Raw genomic sequence first — 19,874 nt, forward strand, 5'->3', positions numbered from 1 at the left:
GTTGAGCCACAACCCCAGCTCCTATTGAGATCTTATTATTCCAGAACTGCTCACTTATTTAGTCTACTGACAACAACATTTCTGTCATTGTAAGGCACATTACAGTATAGTTTGGTTTTATTTTTGATTTTCTTTTGTCATTTTAGTGAGTTTAGAAGAGAGAGTAAGGGCAAAATGCTTGTTGGTAAATAACAATCTTACCTCAAAGTTGGGCTACAACCATTTTAGAAGAATAATTAATAAAATTTGGTAACAGATTAGATACCCAGGGAGAAGAATAAGACAAACTTGTTTTTAAAATATAATGACAGGTGAAAGGAAAAACTGGAATGCTATGAACTGAAATTAGGGAAAGAGACCAGACTGCTGACCAAATAGATGACTGTTACTCTTACTTTTAAAAACAGACTTCAGTATGAATTCAGACCATATTATATAATAATTTTTCAATAAAGGTGTGAATAGATGGGTAATATAAAACCATTTTTTAAATATGGCACTGCCTCTAAACCAAAATATGGCTGAACTTGTAATGCTTTAGTTAGTTATTATCTTCTTCAAATATTATGTTCTGTTTTAATGTCTTTATTCATCCATTTCTACACTGTATTCATCTTCTCAAATCTTGCCGTAGCTCAAATGATCACATATACCTTAAATAATGCCAAGACTTTAACTTTATGCTGAGGTTGTTCAAAGATATTGTAAGGTGGAGTTATGGGAATTTTCCCAGATTACTCATGTAATTCCTGTTTTTAAGAAGCTTAATCTCTTTTCAGACCCTTTAATGACAAGTATCAGGATCCCATTAGGATTATCGGACAAAGCCTTGAACAGGAAGTTCAGAACTATTATTTTTTTCCCAGAAATGAGGAATAACAAGATGTGAAATTCAAATGACACCCATATCACAACTTCATATCTTGCTCTTTAATACCATATAGATCTAATATTTTCTTCATGCTCTGCCCTCTTCTTGTCCTTCCCCATAAAGTAAAATGATAAAATGCCATCTGAGCCACTGCTACACAAATGTGTAGAAGGAAGCTCTAGATTATGATGATGGAAAGATTCTGAAGATAATGATCCCAACAAACTGAAAAATCATCATCATTTATGATGTTAAAATTACTTATGGGTGAGAAATAGACAATTATAATACTTTTCAAAGATATCAGGCCTAAAGTACCAGTCATTACATGTTTTTAATAAACTAAAGAACTTGATAAAAGCCCAAATATGTAGTTATATTAAGAAAGTACATTAAAAATACAAGAGATTAGAGCTGGGATTGTGGCTCAGTGATAGAGCAGTTGCCTAGCATATGTGAGGCCCTGGGTTCAATACTTAGCACTACATAAAAATAAATAAAATAAAGATGATATTGTGTTGAACTAAAAAATAAATACTTAAAAAAATAAACACATAAAATAAAGGTATTGTGTCCAACTACAACTAAAAAATAAATAAATAATACAAGAGATTGTACTTTGAAAATTTCATAATAAAGTACAAGGTCTAAAGATAAAAAAAATACCACTTAAGAGAGGAGGAAAATGACTTCAGAAAGTAATTGTATCCCTCCTTTTAAAGAATTTCTAACCTCCTGAACTCCCAATTTTAGTGCAGTAACAGTATACTACTGTTTAAGATATTATTTTATGAGAAGGAAATCCAGGAAAGTATAGGGAAGATCAGTGGAGTAGAGGAAGGGGATTGAGGGGGAAGAAAGGATGTCAAAGAAAGAAAGGAACTGTGGAATGAAATTGATCAGTTATGCTATGTACATATATGAATATACCACAGTGAATTTCACCTTTATGTATATCTATAAAACATCAATTAAAATAAAATAATAAGTAAAAAGAAATAAAACCAGTAGAGTAGATGAAGGAGAATGGGGGAAGAAGGAAGGTATGGAAAAGAAAAAGTATTTTGGACTGAAACGGAGCAAATTGTATTCTATTCATGTATGATTATATCAAAATGAACCCCATTATTATACAAAACTATAATTTGCTAATAGAAATATTTTAAAAGCTATTTTTATAATTGTTTTATATAAAAATTCAGATCTTTAAAATTTCCCCTTTTAATTGAGCTCATAAATGTATAGAAAAACTTTTATGGTGGTGATATTATATTGTTAAATTATACTGTGAAGTGTATAATAAACAAGATGATGTATTGTTATCAAGGCAGAGTAATACTACCTCTACATGACACATGATTCAAAAATGGATATAAAGGAAATATTACATTTGTAGTTTTGTATTCCTAGTTATGAAGTGAAAATGGTGTATGGTTTCTTCCACTACTTTATAGTGATTCCTTGTGTGTTCAGATATCCTGAGCATTTAAGATTTATTACTTCTATCCTTTTTTCCAGTTGTAGAAAAGAATACAATTATATCAGTAATTTTTTTATAAATTGTCTTATATCATTTCAAATAAGAATAATAGTTCTCTAACATTGGTTGTATTTTTTATTAAAGTTTGGAACTTCTTAATTCCTTTAGTGCTAAAAACTTAGCTGATAATAATTTTCTCTTAATTTTTTAGTTAAATATTTTATTTTAAAATTCAGTATAGTAGTTTTTTAAATTAAGACCATCTTGGAATTCATAGTAGTTTTCTAATATATTTTGAGTGGTATGAAACTGAATGAACACTAAGATAATCTTCACTCAAACTGAGGTACTAACCTATATTAAATGGAAAAGGAGATCTGACAATTACCATTGTTTTTATTGCATCTCATTAATAATATATCATTTGATAGGGTACTCTAAAGAAAGTTATATGTATAAAATATGTATAAAAGTACATATGCCCCAGCAGTTTCATGTTCGCTTAGTGGAAAATGTTGACATGTAAGCTTGTTGGTTTGGACAACTCATATAGGTTATCTTAGGTTACTTACATGTATCAGGTTCTTTTAAGAATATATAATACAATGCCTTTATATGTGCAAACTGTACTGAATCTTATTAACATTTTTAGAATATTTGGCAATGGTAACTTTATTTAATCTGAAGTCTGATTAAGATTTTATAAGATTTATATGCTCTTTAATTATAGGACAAAAAGTCATCGATTAGAAGTCCACTTGCAATATGACTTTGGACAAATTAATCTCTTAATGTCTCCATTTGTTCATACAAAAAATTGAAATGTTATGAGGAATATGAGTACATAATATGATTATACTATACTAAAATTAGTTAATGTAATTATTATTGTTAATAATAATTGTTCAATTCCTAATTTTTAGAACTTATTTTTACCTTAATTGGACATCATATTGCTAGAGAGCTACAAAAATAAGAGGACAATTGAGATTTCTTGAGTTGTTCATTTAAAAAAAATCACATATTTTAAATTTTAAAATATTTCCTATCAAGGCCATCCTCTGTAGTTAAAAAAAAAACTATCATTCATAGTAAAGTAACATCTCTCCTGATCCAATTTATTTCCCCTTTTCAGTAAAAATCATCACAAGTGTTATATAATGAAAATCAGAAAAAGAAAAATAGCCTAATGGTATTATAACAATGACTAACTGGTTTGTCTAATGATTCATAACTCCATTTTGTATGTGTTATTATCACCAGCATTGTACTTACAAATATGCTGCATATGGTAATAACTATAATACATAAAGCATCATTGTATTCATTGAAAACAGGAAGGCATGTAAACGCAAGCATTCTGACATATGTAAATGAAAGAAGTATGAGAAATACCTGGTAAGCGTTCAAACAGGTGAGTTAGAAACTAGGAATGAGAGTTTTTAAAGGAGCCTGAATTAAGATGTCAAGATGTGGTTGACTGACTAGAAAAATGTAATAATTAATCAGACTGATATTTTTAAGATATTCACTTGCAGAACGAACATAGACTAATTGACTTAAATAAATTTGTGTGAATTTATCACTGAATGATTTTCTTCATGTCGGTATCTTTGGAACTGTTTTAAAGTTACATAATAAATTTGTTATATTCTTAGAGTTTATTAACAACATTAATGATACTCTCATTTTAACAAGTTATTTTTAGACTTTCTCCTCCTCCTCCTCCTCTTCCTCCTCGTCCTCCTCCACCTCCTCCTCCTCCTCCTTCTTCTTCTGGCTTAGAGAATGATAGAACTTCTGCTTGGATTGTGGCATATTTCATCTTATGTAATGCTTAAAACAACCCTACTATAAAGGTATTTGTGATCTCATTTTTGGTAGAAGGAACTGAGGTATATGGAAATTTAAGTCACTTGTTTGAGTTTATACAGCTAGTAAAAGTTCAAGTTTAGAACTGAATAAGGACCTCTAGTCCAAAGACTATATCTTAAGCTTTGTATTATATTTCTTTTATATTATTTTATTTTTATCATAAAGCTAAGCTAAAGATGGGGTTTTCTGTTTCCATTTACTATCAACTAACCCTTAGTATAATGGTAAAAGCACATAGAACTTTCAGAAACTCTGAACTTATTAGAAACCAGGAGGTATTGGAATGTTATGGAAAGACTATACCGTTAGAGCAAGGTCTGAAGATGGCCTATAGGAATCTGCCTTGGGAAATGAGAGATAAAAGAGGCTAACAGTGTTCTTGATAGGATTTTGTTTGATATAATCACTTGAGTTAATTAGAGTGGTATCTATGTTAACAGATGCTATGACCAATGCACAGTTAAGACTCTCAACTAAGTTTTCTGTCAGGTAAACTTTAATTATGACAAAGCATATTCTCAATCATTTTATAGTTGTCACTCAACACCACGGGGCTGCAAGATGATCTTTTATTTGGGGCCATGTCCTCTCTCAGATTGCTATTCCTCTTTCTCAAAGGACTGTTTAGTTTCAGGAGCAGAATAAGCAGCCTTAGTCATGTATCTTGGAGCTGGGATTTATGTTTATTCATTTAATTTATTAATTATTTTGAAATATTAATTGATTACTTAGGTGTCAGGCATTTCTTAGGTGTTCTTGAAGTTTGTTCCTTTTATATTTTTTCTATCATATACATTTTTATTTTTTTAATTATTATTTTTTTCAAATCTAAAGAGTTTTATTTACTTGGCCAGGGACTGTCACCCACCATAGATCAAGCTCTGAGGGAGGACAGCAGCTTCCTGGTCCATCCAAGGAGAATAAAAGCACAAAAACCACAACTCAGTGACTTGTTTATTGTCATGTAAGCTAGCCAACCATAAAAATTAAAACATTAATAAGTGGGACCTGTGGGCTGTTGGCAGGACTGGAATTTTCTAGTCAGCAAGCAAGGGATAAATAGAAGCTAAAAAAAGCGTTAGTTTCTCAGTTCAGTTGACCACAGTCCTAGGTTCAAGCAGGTGCTAGATAGACACATCCTGAACTTGGGCAGGGGTCGGCAGGGTGAGAATCTACTTTGAAGTCATGTCATATACATTTTCAAATTGACTTTCTGAAGGGTCTGACTATTGTAATCTAGAACTAAAGTAATGGTTAGAAATTGCTTCCCATTTTGAAGGTGATTGCTAGGATCCTACAACTTCTAGGAGCATAACAATTAAAGAACAATGCACAGAAAAAAATGATTTACACTTACCAAAGATACTATCTTTTTATTTAGGTCCATATATTCTTGTGAATAGGGTTTTGCAAATTTGCTGTCATAGTCAATATTGTTGATTTTAAAGCTGATGTGATAGTAGAAAGGTGTCTTTCCTTAGAAGGAGAGAAAAGAAAAAATTGATTCCACATTGAACATTTTGCAACTGCTCTCATTTCAAGAAAATCATGGGAAATAGAATGCCCTGATAAAATTTCAGGCTACTTGACATAGTCTTTATGCCCCATCCCCCAATATTTTTGATGCCCAATGCCAATGATTGTTAAAATTGCTTTGACAGAAAAGTGTTAATTACACTATAACTGTACCCAAAAGTGTATTCAAAAATTTTAATGTGCCAGTTTCAAGTTTGGGCAATCTGGAGACAGATATGTTATTATGAAAAGAAATTACATCAAAGTATAGTAATTATCTTAGTTTTTGTGATTGCCACAGATTACATTTAGGAAAACCAGTAAAGTTACAAGGTTTATTGTTTGTGAGATACCTAAGAAATTAAAATGAATAAGGTTAAAAGTGAATGAGGCATCATTTGTAAGTACTCAGCATTAAGTAAGCAGAACAAAGAAATGAAACCTATAATTTTAGAAAGAAAAGCAAAGGAAATAGAAGGAGGGATACATTACACTGTTCTATTTGAATACATCTAACATTAGTAGGAAATAAATGCTTGTTAAGTTTTCAGGTTCCATTGTTTCCCTCCATTCTTTAGACTAAGAGGGTCAAATAATAGGGAGATGAGGAGTGTGGGGAGAAGGGAGATAATATGAGAGAAAAAGAGGAAAGAAGGGAAGGGAGAAAAATTTAAAAAGGAGAAGGAAAGAATTTTTCAATTTTTTTGGAGAAAATTTTTCTTGTCAGTGACTGCAGTTAATTATTTGGGATAGACTCCCATGTCCTTTCACAATAATAAAGATATGCAAAGTAAAATATGATAGTATTTTTGATGGGCTTATGTTGGCAAAGATTACAATAAAAAAATCAGGCACTCTTATGGACTACCCATAGGAATGATAATTAAAAATATATTTGGTAATATTATTAAAAGCTTGAAAAACATCTTTTCTCATTTAATGATTCCTCTTTTTATAATTTATTCAGTGTAATGAGTTTTATACAAATCTATGTATAAAATGAATTATTTAAAGTAACATAAAAATTAGAAATAACCTAAGTGCTTAAAGTAAAAAATTAACAAAATAATATATGATCTGCTTATGATATAGAATATTGTGTGATCATTAAAATCATGTTTAAGAATAATATTTAAAGTCTTGAAAATGCACAGAAAGGAAAATAACGAAGGGAATGTGCCAAAATATTGAGTAAGTCTGACCAGAGTATAGGATTATCAAGAGTTTGTTTTCTTATTTATGTTTTTCTATATTTTTCATACATCTTATTGAATATTATCATTTATTAGAAAATTAATTTCAAAGAATTTCTCTCTGTAATTACTACTTTTCACTACTGTTTTTCTATTCTGTTCTCTTTAATTTAATTTTTTTATTCTTTCTTCAATGTTTAAGTTTTATATTTATTATTCCCTTGTCAATGGTTTTATTTAGAATAATATGAAGTAAATATAATATTTTGTTGCTATATATTTCTTTGCACAGAAACTTTATGACTTATTAGAAATATCAGTGTTGTCTACATCAGATTGTGCATCAAGAAACATGGGGGCAGTATTAGGTTATGTTAACTCATTGGACTACTAAATGAATTTCAGACATTAAGGACTGAAACCATTGTCCAGCTCTGTTATCCTATTAGAGCACCAAGAATGAAATTAAAAAAGATAGAGGTAAATAGAGTGCTGCCATTGGCATTATGAGGAGTTAACAGAGTGCTATAATAAAGGGTTAGTTCCTCTTCAAATCTAATATATACATGGGCAGAAAAAAATAGGACAAAAGATCCCTTAGAGTGTTACTTTTTTTGAATTTTTTGATTCCCATAGAGTAATATTTTTCAAATAATCCAGGCCACATTACGGATAAAGGTTTAAAGCTCAAGGAAGATTTCGAGCCTCAGTAATTATCTTCCTTAAACAATTACTTTAAAATAATCTACGATTGTTCAAGAAAATGTATTTATGTTGACTTTTAAAAAACATGTCAGTTGTCCTTTTAGATATATAATTTTAATTTTGACTTTTCAAGGAATTCTTTCCTTTTTGTTGTTGGATATATATACATAAATGTGTAGGCTTATAATTAACTGATAAGTACCAGGGCACTTGTCTCTCCATGGTTTCCACACCTAGATGTTTCTCACACACAGTGACTTATTTTCTCAGAACTGGATTCTGGTGGAAGCCAATTATTCTCCTATTGACAGGAATAATCTTAGAAGATGGATCACCTTTAATGTCTTCAGCCTTGGCCTCAGCTTCTGTTATCTACATTTAAAACTTGCTGAGAGAAGGTCTTCAGGCCGTGTTCTCATTAATGGATCTCTGGAGAGTCAGAGATGCTTTTTATAAAATCCGAATTAATACTAAACTTGGCACTGAAGAGACAATATAGGAAGAGTAACACATACCTATAATTTTGGTCCATGGATAATGAAGAAAGAAGGCAGAACAAATAAATTTGCATTTGAAGAGGTATTTATTTTGCCTGGACTTTGATGCTTTGTTTTCATTTTATATTCTTTGAAAATAAAGCTGCTATTTTGCAGGCTGAGTTTCCATTTATAATCAGCACAATGTTTGCAAATATTTTCTTAAAATAGCATTAATGAGAAAATTAGAAAGTTTAACATTCTCCATGCATATCAATAAACTTTATAGGAAAGATCATCTGTCAATTTCCTTATTAAGCACTCAAAAACTTACTATTGCAATATAATATTAACTTCTTAAGGCAGAAAATATGTATTTTTATATACTTTCTTCTATGGTAATATAATCTGTTATTTTTAATCAAGCAGATGCTATCCTATTATAAAAAGTATATTTTCCATCTTCTGTTACATCTAGGAGTAACCTTGTGCATCTATGTTCTGACAAATGGAATGTTCTGACAAAAGAACAATGATGTGTTAGTAATTTCTGTGATACTTTCCTATTGAGAGAGTACCTGCTCTTCTCTCTCCTCTTCTATTTTCTGGCTGTCTGGAATTTGGACCTGATAGCTATAACTGGACATTGAAATGACATTGGCAATTTAGGTAACGTATTATAGAGCAACAAAATATAAGGAGCCTAAGTCCCTGACACCTTGAAATAGTGTAGTGAATCTGGGTCACTGACCTTTGAATTTATGTGTGTCTGGATCTGTGTCTGTCTTCCTAAAGGTCAGTGGTTTTCAACTTTGGCTGTGCAGTATAACTATCTGGGAAACTCTGAAGAGTCTGGTTTCTACTGAAGATAGTATCTTTTAGAGTAGAGCTTATGTATTGGTATTTTTTTCATATTTGTTAGTGTAAGGAAATATAATTTAATTTACTTTTTATATTTTTACTTTTTAAAAAATTTATTTCTTGCATACATGACAATAGTGAAGTGCATTACATTCATAATTATCCATTCACAGCATAATTTTTTGTAACTGTATATAAAGTATATATAGACACTGGGATTATGCCATTATACATGGGCTCTCTTATTTTTTTGCATACAATTCTTAATACACATTTATACCACAATTTATCATATTTCTGTTTGTATATAAGGTATGTTGACACAAATTCACATCTTCATACATGTATTTTGTATAATGAACCCTCTCCTTCTACTATCTATATTTTTACTTTTTAATTGACACAATAGTTGTATATATTTGGGGGGTACATGGATGTACTTTGTAATGTTCAAATCAGTGTAAGCATATCTATTTTCTCAAGTACTTATTTATTTGTGATGATACATTCAAAAACTTTTTGTAATTTTTTTGAGATAGTGCAGTATCACTATCTTCTATCTATCTATCTATCTATCTATCTATCTATCTATCTATCTATCTATCTATCTATCTATCTAGTACTGGGGATTGAACCCAGAGGTGCTCTTTCACTGAGCTACATTCCAATCCCTTTTTGTTTTGAAATAAGGTCTTGCTAAGTTGCTTAGGACCTCCCTAAGTTGCTGAGGCTGGCCTCAAACTTGCAATTCTCCTATGTCAGTCTTGAGGAACACTGGGATTATAGGTTTCTACCACCTTTCCCAGTTATGTACTAGTATTTTTAAAAACACCATTACAGGTGATTCTAGGTGCACTTGGGGTTAAAATTCACTGGTCTAGAACAGGAATCTGCAATTATGGCTTTTCAGCCGAATGTAACCTGTTTTTGAATGGTCTATGAACATAGAATGTCTTTTACACTTTGAAAGGTTGAAAAAGTCAAAAGAAGAACAATAATTGGTGATATGTGAAAATTACATGAAATTTAAATTTTATTGTGTATAAATATTTATTGGAAAAGAGCTATACTTATTTATTTTTGTACTCTGAATAAAGCACCTAGTTAAGTGTCTGCCTTAAGTATAGAAGTCATCATTAAATGAAAGCTTGTTGATTCTAATCTGTATACAGTTTTAGACACCTTATTCTTCCTCCCATGTATAACTAATTAGAACAAATTAAAAAAAGAAAGAATACTTATTAAATCCATAAAAATTAAGCACAAAAAATTAAGCAAATAGAAAACACATCATTTTCTTTTAAGGTAATCTGAAGCAGAGAAAAGTAGGTGTCTAGAAGTGAATATTTGTGCTGTGTCTTGGTTTGTCCAGCTGTTTGTTCTTGTTTAATTACTGGGTCAAAGGAAATAATAGTTATTATAAAGAGATGCTCATTGCTTCTGGAATTTGTATATAAAACATGCAATTTTTTATATCAATTATACCTCAACAAAACCTTAAAAACAAGAGCAAAAGACTACAAAAATGTTAGGAAATACTCTCGTCTGATTTCCTATTTCCTTGATTTCAAAATTCCTAATTTTCCCAACATAGAATCCACATATACAGGCAATTGTAAGCCAGACATATAAATACTTACCATAGGCAACAAAATAGACAATGAGTCCAGTGATGACTGCAGCAATCACCAACATTAAGATACAGAGTGTAATCTTCCCACATCTTGTGAGTTTGATTTTCGTTTTTGACTCTGTTCTTCTCAGCAAAAAGGACAGGAGAATGTTTCAATATGAGCTTGATATAGGAGTCTTAGAAATAAATATGGGTTTGATGTTAAGGGTAAAAGTATTTTTTTAATATTAATCATGGATTTAGTGGAAAGCTAAGCTTGGAAAACAAAATGAAGAATTAGTGGATATAATATTTGGACTGCTTATTTTTCAGTACATATGAATAATAATAATAATTCTAAATCAATATTTATTCACTCAAAAAATATTTATAGATGTTTACTATTTACTAGGTGTACTGTAATACCTAATTAATATCTACATTAATATTATTATCTATATTATTTTGATTTCTATTTGCTAATAAAATCAAATATCTATCAGGAAACATTGTTTTAGTTAGTTAGCAGTCATTCCAGATGATATTTCCTAAACAGACAGATATTTCTTAAATATTAGCTAGATCTTTAATGCTGGTGACATTTCCAAGTCTTAGTCTTTTTAGAAATTTCATTATACTCAGAAAAACATTCTGATCATTTAAAAGTATTTTGTTCAAATTGCATGTAACTATCAATATCTCACTATTTGTGTATATATAAGATGTTCATGAACTTTTTGGTTTATTAGGAAAAAATTAAAAAGAAACCTCACTATACAAAAACTTAGAAGAAACACTTTTTTTTTGTTATTCATTTTAAACTGGTGTCTTGCTATATTACTCTGGTCTTGAGCTCCTGGGCTCAAGCAATCCTCTTGCCTCAGCCTGATCAATTTTTCAATTGGATCAACTATCTTACTGAATCTAGAATAGTATTTAAATTTTTTCATAAGACAATTGACTAAATAGTACAGTAAACCTTGGTAAATTAATTTCCTACAGTTGCATATGTGTTCTAAAATATTTGCTTCCAAACCCATAGGAATATATTTGCCTATTTTATTCAAGACATCTTGCCATGGGATAAGTCGCAAGGAAAATGGGATAAATGAGGGGTAAATTTTATGTAGCAAATATTTATAGTATATTTACTATTTTAACTGTGTCCTTCTAATAGATGAACCATGTAAAATTCCTACTTTTATAGATAAGAAAATTGAATATTGACAATTTTGGAATAATTCAGGCTACAGATATTCAGAAACCTTTCATTGTTTCTCCTGATTTTTCTACAAAGGTGATATAAAAAGAAATTCTTGTATGTGAGAATTTGTCTCATATAGAGCATCATTTGACTTTAAAATTCCCTTTTAAGTTTCCTTGAGTGAGATATTTCCCTAGTGTAGAGCTAGAAGGGTCTTTGCAAATCATCCATCCGGATTTCCCAATTTTACACATGAGGAGACTGTAGGACAATATTTTCCCTTTGGGACATTTTAAATCTAGAGAAGATTAGCAGTATAGGTAGAGATTTGTCTGCTGGTTGTCATTAGTATATTTAGGGTTAGTGTTAGAATTTGGATTAAGGTTCTTTTCTCCTCGTCCTCAGAAGAAAAATTAAATCAAATCATATAGGCCACTTTAACTTTCAGCTCTCACCCACCTTACAATCAAAGTCTAAGGTCACTACAGTGACCTCTCTGTTTAATTCACAAATGAAAAATTATGGTTAATGGATAAAAATTGATTTTAAAGGCAGAAAGTTTATTTCTGTCATTCTCACCTTAGTTTTCTGAGATTTAGGTGTTTTTCCTACCTGCCAAAACTTTAATTAATTTAAAAAATATCCATGTATGTGTGTTGTGAGGGGCAGTGTGTGTGCATTCCTAAATTTAAAAGGAAAATTTAACTTTTTTGTTATTCAGATTCTTTTCTTTAAAACATTCTCTAAAATCAATACCAGGTATATAAGTTCCATTTTCCAAACTTTTTATTATTGGTTATAATGTTGGTTGTAGACTACTTAATATTCAACAGAAATTGATTCTTGGGTGGGAGTTGAGGTGAAGAATAGAAAAAACTGTTTTGGTTTTAGCAATATAACTTACTTTTCCATGTCTGTTTTGTCAATTCACAAAGGGTATGCTGAAGTCATTGAGTATAATAATGATAAGATGACAATGATATCAAAGATTATTTGGGGATTTTAGAAACAGTGACTTGCAGGTGAGTTATACTTAAAAGTACTAATTCCTTAAAAAGATGAAATTAAGGTTGTTTATACATTCTCTCTTAGATATTATTTATGGAAAATAAGAGACTGAACAAGCTGATATGAAAGAAGTAGAATACATTATTTAGAAGCTGAGATGAAAGATTTTTAATATATATTCGATAATCAAAATGATTAACAAGAACTTAATTTGATGGAAAATATTTCAGTTCTTTCTTTGTAGTTAATTAAGCTAAATTATTAATGTTAATGTAAAAAGTAACATTATTAAAGCATCCTACTGGAAGATTCATCTTGCCCAATAGTATTCTGTTCATTCAGATATGGAAACCAAAAATTTGTCTAAAACTTTTTTTAAAAAAAATGTGAGTGCATTTCAATGGGTTTATTTTGTTCATATTTTGCTCATATTTTGTTGGAGTGCTATGTAAGACAGAAATATATGTGAACATTTATCTTTGTCTTAATTTCATTAGCTTAAGAATAAAATGTAAAAATTGTTTGTCCACCTATGTGTACTGTGGAACCAGTCAGCACTTTTCTTTGACCTTCAGTTCTGTTGCTTTCTAAAAGTATGAGATTGCGAATGGAAAGGAACAAAATCTTTTCTTTTTGTTTTCATTCTTGTTTCCAACCAAAATATTTAATCATACCTCTAAACATATAGCAGAATAAGCAGTGCAATATTCTAATAATTAAAATTTGAGACCTAAACTTTGGTCTAACACTTTCTGTAGGTGAAATAGCATATTGCAAATATAAATATTAATATTTCTATATCAGTATGCATCTTTGGAACTAGATATAAATAACTTAATATTTTCAGTGTTCATAGTGAAGTTATCTTTTCAAAGATAAAATCTCCCAAACAACTTCAAGTTTTAGAAATTGTACACATACTTTAAATGAATATTACGATTGTAATTGAAAGACTCCTCAGAAAAATTGATCATAACAGACCCTAATGATTAATATTTACACACCTCAAACATCTTTTTCTTTTGCTTAGGATTTATATTGCTCTATTTCTACAAAATTTTGAGGGAGCATCTCATTTTTAAGAACTTTAAAACATAAATTAAGTTGCTTTAACAAATTTGGTTTCCTCATAAAATTTACTTGAGGAACAATGGCAAGCCCTCCTGCTGTCCACCCCTTTGAAACATACCTGTTTTGCAGAGGTGTACATGGCTCCTCTCTTTGCCGAGGTTGTCCCTTTGCCATCTTCCCCTTGAGTGCTATACAGCACAGTCATTCGCCACGTATGTAGCTTACAAGATTCTGTGACTTTTATGTGTTTTATGATAATGGCATAATGATAATACTTAGCACTTACACAATTTTCATCTTCAAAGCGCTTTCCAGACATTTGCTAATTAATTTTAAAACTTTAGTAAAACATGAGCTGTATATATGCCACTCCATAAATAATAAATAATCATATGGCCCTAGTGGGGAAAACTTAAAACTCAGTTGTGGTGACTGAGAAAATAGTAGAGTCATCTGGTTTGAGAAGAACTATTTTTCTCTTTTTGTCTACTGGGAAATGAGTGGGCGCTGTTTTTACTCCTTAGAACCTATTTTTGAAAATCATAGCAATCTTGTTTTTGCTCTTCATTGAAAAACTAATGACTCTCCAAGCTCAAGCCCTTCAACAGAATCTAGATTCTTTCCAACTCATAACTCTCTTGCCTCCTTTAACCATGTGTCATCCTTTCATAAATTCTATCCTGAAAGTTTTACTGCTCTTTTAATACTAAGGCTTGTTAAAGAATGTTTTCTATCCTGAAATCTATAGGGTGTTGATTTTTAATTTAATAATATATAGATTTTAGCAGTAATTTTCTAAAGGTTTGGACACCATTCTGTTTTTTTTTTTTAGTAGCCAATTTTGATACTGATATGTAGAATATATAGACACCTTAAGGTGCAACAACCTGGAAGAAAAAGAATTTGCTAAAGGTCAGGAAACACAGTAAGGGAGAATCTCGTAATTATGCTGGGAGAGAAGCCTTCCTCATGTTTGTTAAAGAGGCTCAGCCTCATTATATGACCAAGTAGAATCATTGTACTACCTATGCTACCTCCCTTCTTCCCAAAACATGTATACGGAGAGGGTAATCTGAGAAATCATATTTGTATTAGGATCAAAAAACTGCCAAAAATGGCAGTTTTCATATCAATTATTAATAGAACCCTGATAAGATATATCTACATTCTTTTAAAGTTTCTATATTAATTGTTATTTATTTGACCATCACAGACACTATACTTTTGTACATGTGTTTAAAATATCTAGAGTATTCTTCCCAATATCATTTGACTCTATAAAGCCTACTTATACTTCAAGGTGAGCCTAATCCTACTTTCTTGATGTGAGTTTCTTAAACCTACTACTCTACCATCTAAAGCTCAAAAATTCTAATAAACTTATAGAATCTTCCAACAAAACATGCTGGGGTTACAGATGAAAAGTTTCCTAATCTTTCTCCAGAGAGAGATTCAGAGATCCTGCTAAAGGATACTTTCTTTCTTCACTGAAAAAAAAAATGTATTGCACACCTACCATGGAGTTGGTACTGTACTAATTATAGATTAGAAATAATATTCTTAGATGCTCACAATTTCATGATGAAAACAGTCAAGGAAGCTGGTAATGAAAACATCAAAGTAAATACTTGATGGAGTATATATGAAGTATTATGTGAAGACAGAAGTGAAACCTAATTCCATTGTGTGGGCAGGAGTCAGACAATGGAGATGTCTGGAGTATTCAAGGAAAAGTATTTGGATTATATCTTTAAGAGATTCTATGGCAGAATGCTACATAAAGATGTTTTATGGAAGTTATAATTTTAAGTTTCCATGTAAATTCCATAATTTTATGTATTTGAAAGTCTCTATCTAGCTAAGATTTGTGATAAAATGTTAAGGCACTCTAAAGAATTAAAGATATTTTTTCTGCTTTTCTTCTTTTCCTTTTGATTGCAATTTTAATGTCCACTTTATAAAAGCTGCCACTAAAATCAATCAACCAGTGACTAGTGAATTGAAAATATTACATAATTTCCCCACATTTTTTGTTAGTATATTATAGTTGTACATAATGATGGAATTTGTTGTTACATATTTGTACATGTACACAATTTAACAATATTCTTTTTTTATTTCTGCTATTCCTTTTATTTCTTTTTTGAAAAATTTTAAAATTTATTTCTTACATACATGACAATAGTGGAATGCATTACATTCATAATTACCCATTCACAGCACGATTTTCATATAAAGTATGTTCATGCCAAATTATGCCATTGTGCATGAACTCTTTTTTTCCATTACAATTCTTAATACACCTTTATACCACAATTTATCATATCTCTGTTTGTATATAAGGTATGTTAACACCAGATTCACATCTTCATACATTATTTTGTGTAATGATGACCATCACTTTCAACCATCCTTGCTATTCCCCTTCTCCCTCTTTTTCCCTCCCATCTAGAAGTAATCTTCCTCCCATGCTCTCCCTTCCTACCCCACTTTGAGTCACTTCCCTTATATCAGAGAAGACATTTAGCATTTGTTTTTTTGGGATTGGCTAACTTCACTTAGCATAATCTTCTCTAATGCCATCCATTTACCTGCAAATGCCATGATCTTATTCTTTTTTATTGCTGAGTAAAGTTCTATTGTGTATAAATGACACATTTTTTTTTATCCATTCATCCACTGAAGGACATCTAGGTTGGCTCTACAGTTTAGCTATTATGAATTGTGCTGCCATAAACATTGATGTGACTGTGTCCCTGTAGTATGCTGTTTTTAAGTCCTTTGGGTATAGTCTGAGAAGAGGAATAGCTGGGTCAAATGGTGGTTCCATTCCAGCTTTCCAAGGAATCTCCATATTGCTTTCCAAATTGGCTGCACTAATTTGCAGTCCCACCAGCAATGTATGAGTGTACCTTTTTCTCTACATCCTCGCCAACACTTATTGTTGTTTGTCTTGATAATAGTTGCCATTCTTACTGAAGTGAGATGGTATCTTAGAGCAGTTTTGCTTTGCATTTCTCTAATTGCTAGAGATAATAAGCATTTTTTCCATATGTTTGTTGATTAATTGTATAACTTCTTCTGAGAAATGTCTGTTCAGGTCCTTGGCCCATTTATTGATTGGATTACTTGTTTTGGGGGTGCTTATCTTGTTTTCCAGATGAATTTCATGATTGCTTTTTCTATTTCTATTAGGAATGTCATTGGGATTTTGATCAGAATTGCATTAAATCTGTATAGTGCTTTTGGTAGTATGGTCATTTTGATAATATTAATTCTGCCTATCCAAGAGCAAGGTAGATCTTCCCATCTTCTAATCTTCTTTGATTTCTTTCTTTAGGGTTCTGTAATTTTCATTATATAGATCTTCCACCTCTTTCATTAAGTTGGTTTCCAAGTATTTTATTTTTTTGAGGCTATTGAAAATGGGGTCATTTTTCTTGTTTCCCTTTCTGAGGATTTGTCATTGATATGCCTTTGATTTATGGGTGTTGATTTTATATCCTGCTAGTTTTCTGAATTCATTTACTTGTTCTAGAAGTTTTCTGGTAGAACTTTTAGGGTCTTCCAGGTATAGAATCATATCATCAGCAAATAGTGCCAATTTGAGTTCTTCTTTTCCTTTATGTATCCCTTTAATTTATTTTGTCTAATTGCTCTGGCCAGTGTTTCAAGAACTATGTTAAATAGAAGTGGTGAAAGAGGGCATCCCTGTCTTGTTCCAGTTTTTGGAGGGAATGCCTTCAAATTTTCTCCATTTAGAATGATGTTGGCCTGGGGGCTTAGCATAGATAACCTTTATGATGTTGAGATATATTCCTGGTATCCCTAGTTTTTCTAGAGTTTTGAACATGAGGAGTGCTGTATTTTTTTAAGTGTTTTTTTCTTTGTCTACTGTGATGATCACATGATTCTTATCTTTAAGTCTTTTGATATGATGAATTACATTTATTGATTTCTGTATGTTGAACCAACCTTGCATCCCCGGGATGAATCCCACTTGATTGTGGTGCATGATATTTTTGATATATTTTAGTATTTGATTTGCCAGAATTTTATTGAGAATTTTTGCATCTATGTTCATTAGAGATATAGGTCTGAAGTTTTCTTTTTTTGATGGTCTTTGCCTGGTTTTAGAATCAGGGTCATATTAGCCTCATAGAATGAGTTTGGAAGTGCTGCCTCCTTTTCTATTTCCTGAAATAAATTGAAGAGTATTTGTATTAGTTCTTCTTTAAAAATCTTGTAGAACTTGAGTGTGTATCTGTCCAGTCTTGGGCTTTTCTTGGTTGATAGACTTTTGATGGTGTCTGCTGTTTTATCACTTGAAATTGATCTGTTTAAATTGTGTATATCAACTTGACTCAATTTGGGCAAATTATATGACTCTAGAAATTTATTGATGCCTTCAATATTTTCTATTTTATTGGAGTATAGGTTCTCAAAATAATTTCAAATTATCTCTGTATTTCTATAGTGTTTGTTGTGATATTTCCTTTTTCATCACGTATGTTAGTGATTTGAGTTTTCTCTCTCCTCTCTTCATTACCATGGCTAAGGGTCTGTCAATTCTATTAATTTTTTTTAAAGAACCAACTTATTGTCCTGTAAATATTTTTAAAATTGTTTCTTTTGTTTCAATTTCATTGACTTCAGCTCTGATTTTAATTATTTCCTGTCTTCTGTTGCTTTTGGTGTTGGTTTATTCTTCTTTTTCTAGGGCTTTTAGATGTAATGTTAAGTCATTATTTGTTGACTTTTTCTTCTTTTAAGGAATGAACTCTATGCAACGAACTTTCCTCTTAGAACTGCTTTCATAGTGTCTCAGAGACTTCAATATGTTGTATCTGTGTTCTCATTCCCTCTAAAAACTTTTTAATCTCCTCCTTGATGTCTTCTGTAACCCATTGTTTATGCAGTAGCATATTATTTAGTCTCCAGGTGTTGAAGTGGATTTCATTTTTTATCTTATCATTGATTTCTAATTTCATTCCATTATGATGTGATAGAATGCAGGACAGTATCTCTACTTTTTTATATTTGCTAAGAGTTGCTTTGTGGCTTAGTCTATTTTAGAGAAGGATCCTTGTACTGCTGAGAAGAAAGTGTATCCGCTTAGTGCAGGTTGAAATACTCTAGATATGTCACTTAAGTCTAAGTTATTGATTGTATTATAGTTTCTTTGTTCAGGTTTTGTTTGGAAGATGTATCTTGTGATGAAAGGGGTGTGTTAAAGTCACCCGAAATTATTGTGTTGTGGTCTATTCAACTCTTGAACTTGAGAAGAGTTTGTTTGATGAACGTAGATGAGGTGTGAACTGAGCCTACTGAGAGCCTGGGTCCTGCCAGGACTGGTGTAGGCAGTCTGGAATGCTGGTAGGAAGGGGTGGTCCTACACCAGAGACTAGGCTCTGGTGGGTGTCTGCCCCACTGGGGGAGGGATGGACTGAGACTTCTGTGTGCCTGGCACCTGCATAGGCTGGTGTGGGTGGATCTGGACCTATGGGGTTGACCTTCTGTAGTAGTCTGCTGGTCAGAAGGGGTACCTCCAGATTTTTATATGAAACAATTAGAATGACAAGTCATACTTACCTCTGGGCAACTAGACCTAGTGAAGAAGAAAGGGAGGTTCTCATTAAATCTCAGGCTATGGATAATTTTTATCATAAAAGCAACAGTATTTTTAGGCTATAATCGATATTTCATTTATCATATTTGGAAATAAATGAAATTAAAGGCAATTAAGATAAAGTTTTACAAGTCTTCTCACAGAAAAACTTTAAAGAAAGAATTATAAAAGCTGTAGATTTGGGCTGGGGTTGTAACTCCGTTGTAGAGTGCTTGCTTCGAATGTGTGGGGCACTGGGTTTGATCCTCAGCACCACATAAAAATAAATAAATAATGATATTGTGTCCATCTACAACTAAAAAAAAATGAAAAAAAATTCAAAGTTTTAGAAGAAAATATTCCTTATTTTCATAAATGCTACAAATTAAATGATT

General features: G+C 31.2%; 1 protein-coding gene across 1 annotated transcript in view; it reads right to left on the reverse strand.

Moving 5' to 3' along the window:
- The window catches only part of LOC101964875 (transmembrane protease serine 11C), a 47,420-nt gene extending 33,375 nt beyond the window's left edge, over window positions 1-14,045 (reverse strand). Inside the window, exons 1-3 of the mRNA XM_005331711.4 lie at window positions 13,990-14,045; window positions 10,617-10,732; window positions 5,584-5,702 (exon numbers count right to left, since the gene is read on the reverse strand). Coding sequence (XP_005331768.1) covers window positions 5,584-5,702; window positions 10,617-10,732; window positions 13,990-14,045 — 291 coding nt within the window. The remainder of the gene's footprint in view (window positions 1-5,583; window positions 5,703-10,616; window positions 10,733-13,989) is intronic.
- Between the last annotated feature and the right edge of the window lie 5,829 nt (window positions 14,046-19,874).

The sequence above is a fragment of the Ictidomys tridecemlineatus genome, chromosome 9 (genome assembly GCF_052094955.1).
Source record: "Ictidomys tridecemlineatus isolate mIctTri1 chromosome 9, mIctTri1.hap1, whole genome shotgun sequence".
In the NCBI taxonomy this organism is placed as follows: domain Eukaryota; kingdom Metazoa; phylum Chordata; class Mammalia; order Rodentia; family Sciuridae; genus Ictidomys; species Ictidomys tridecemlineatus.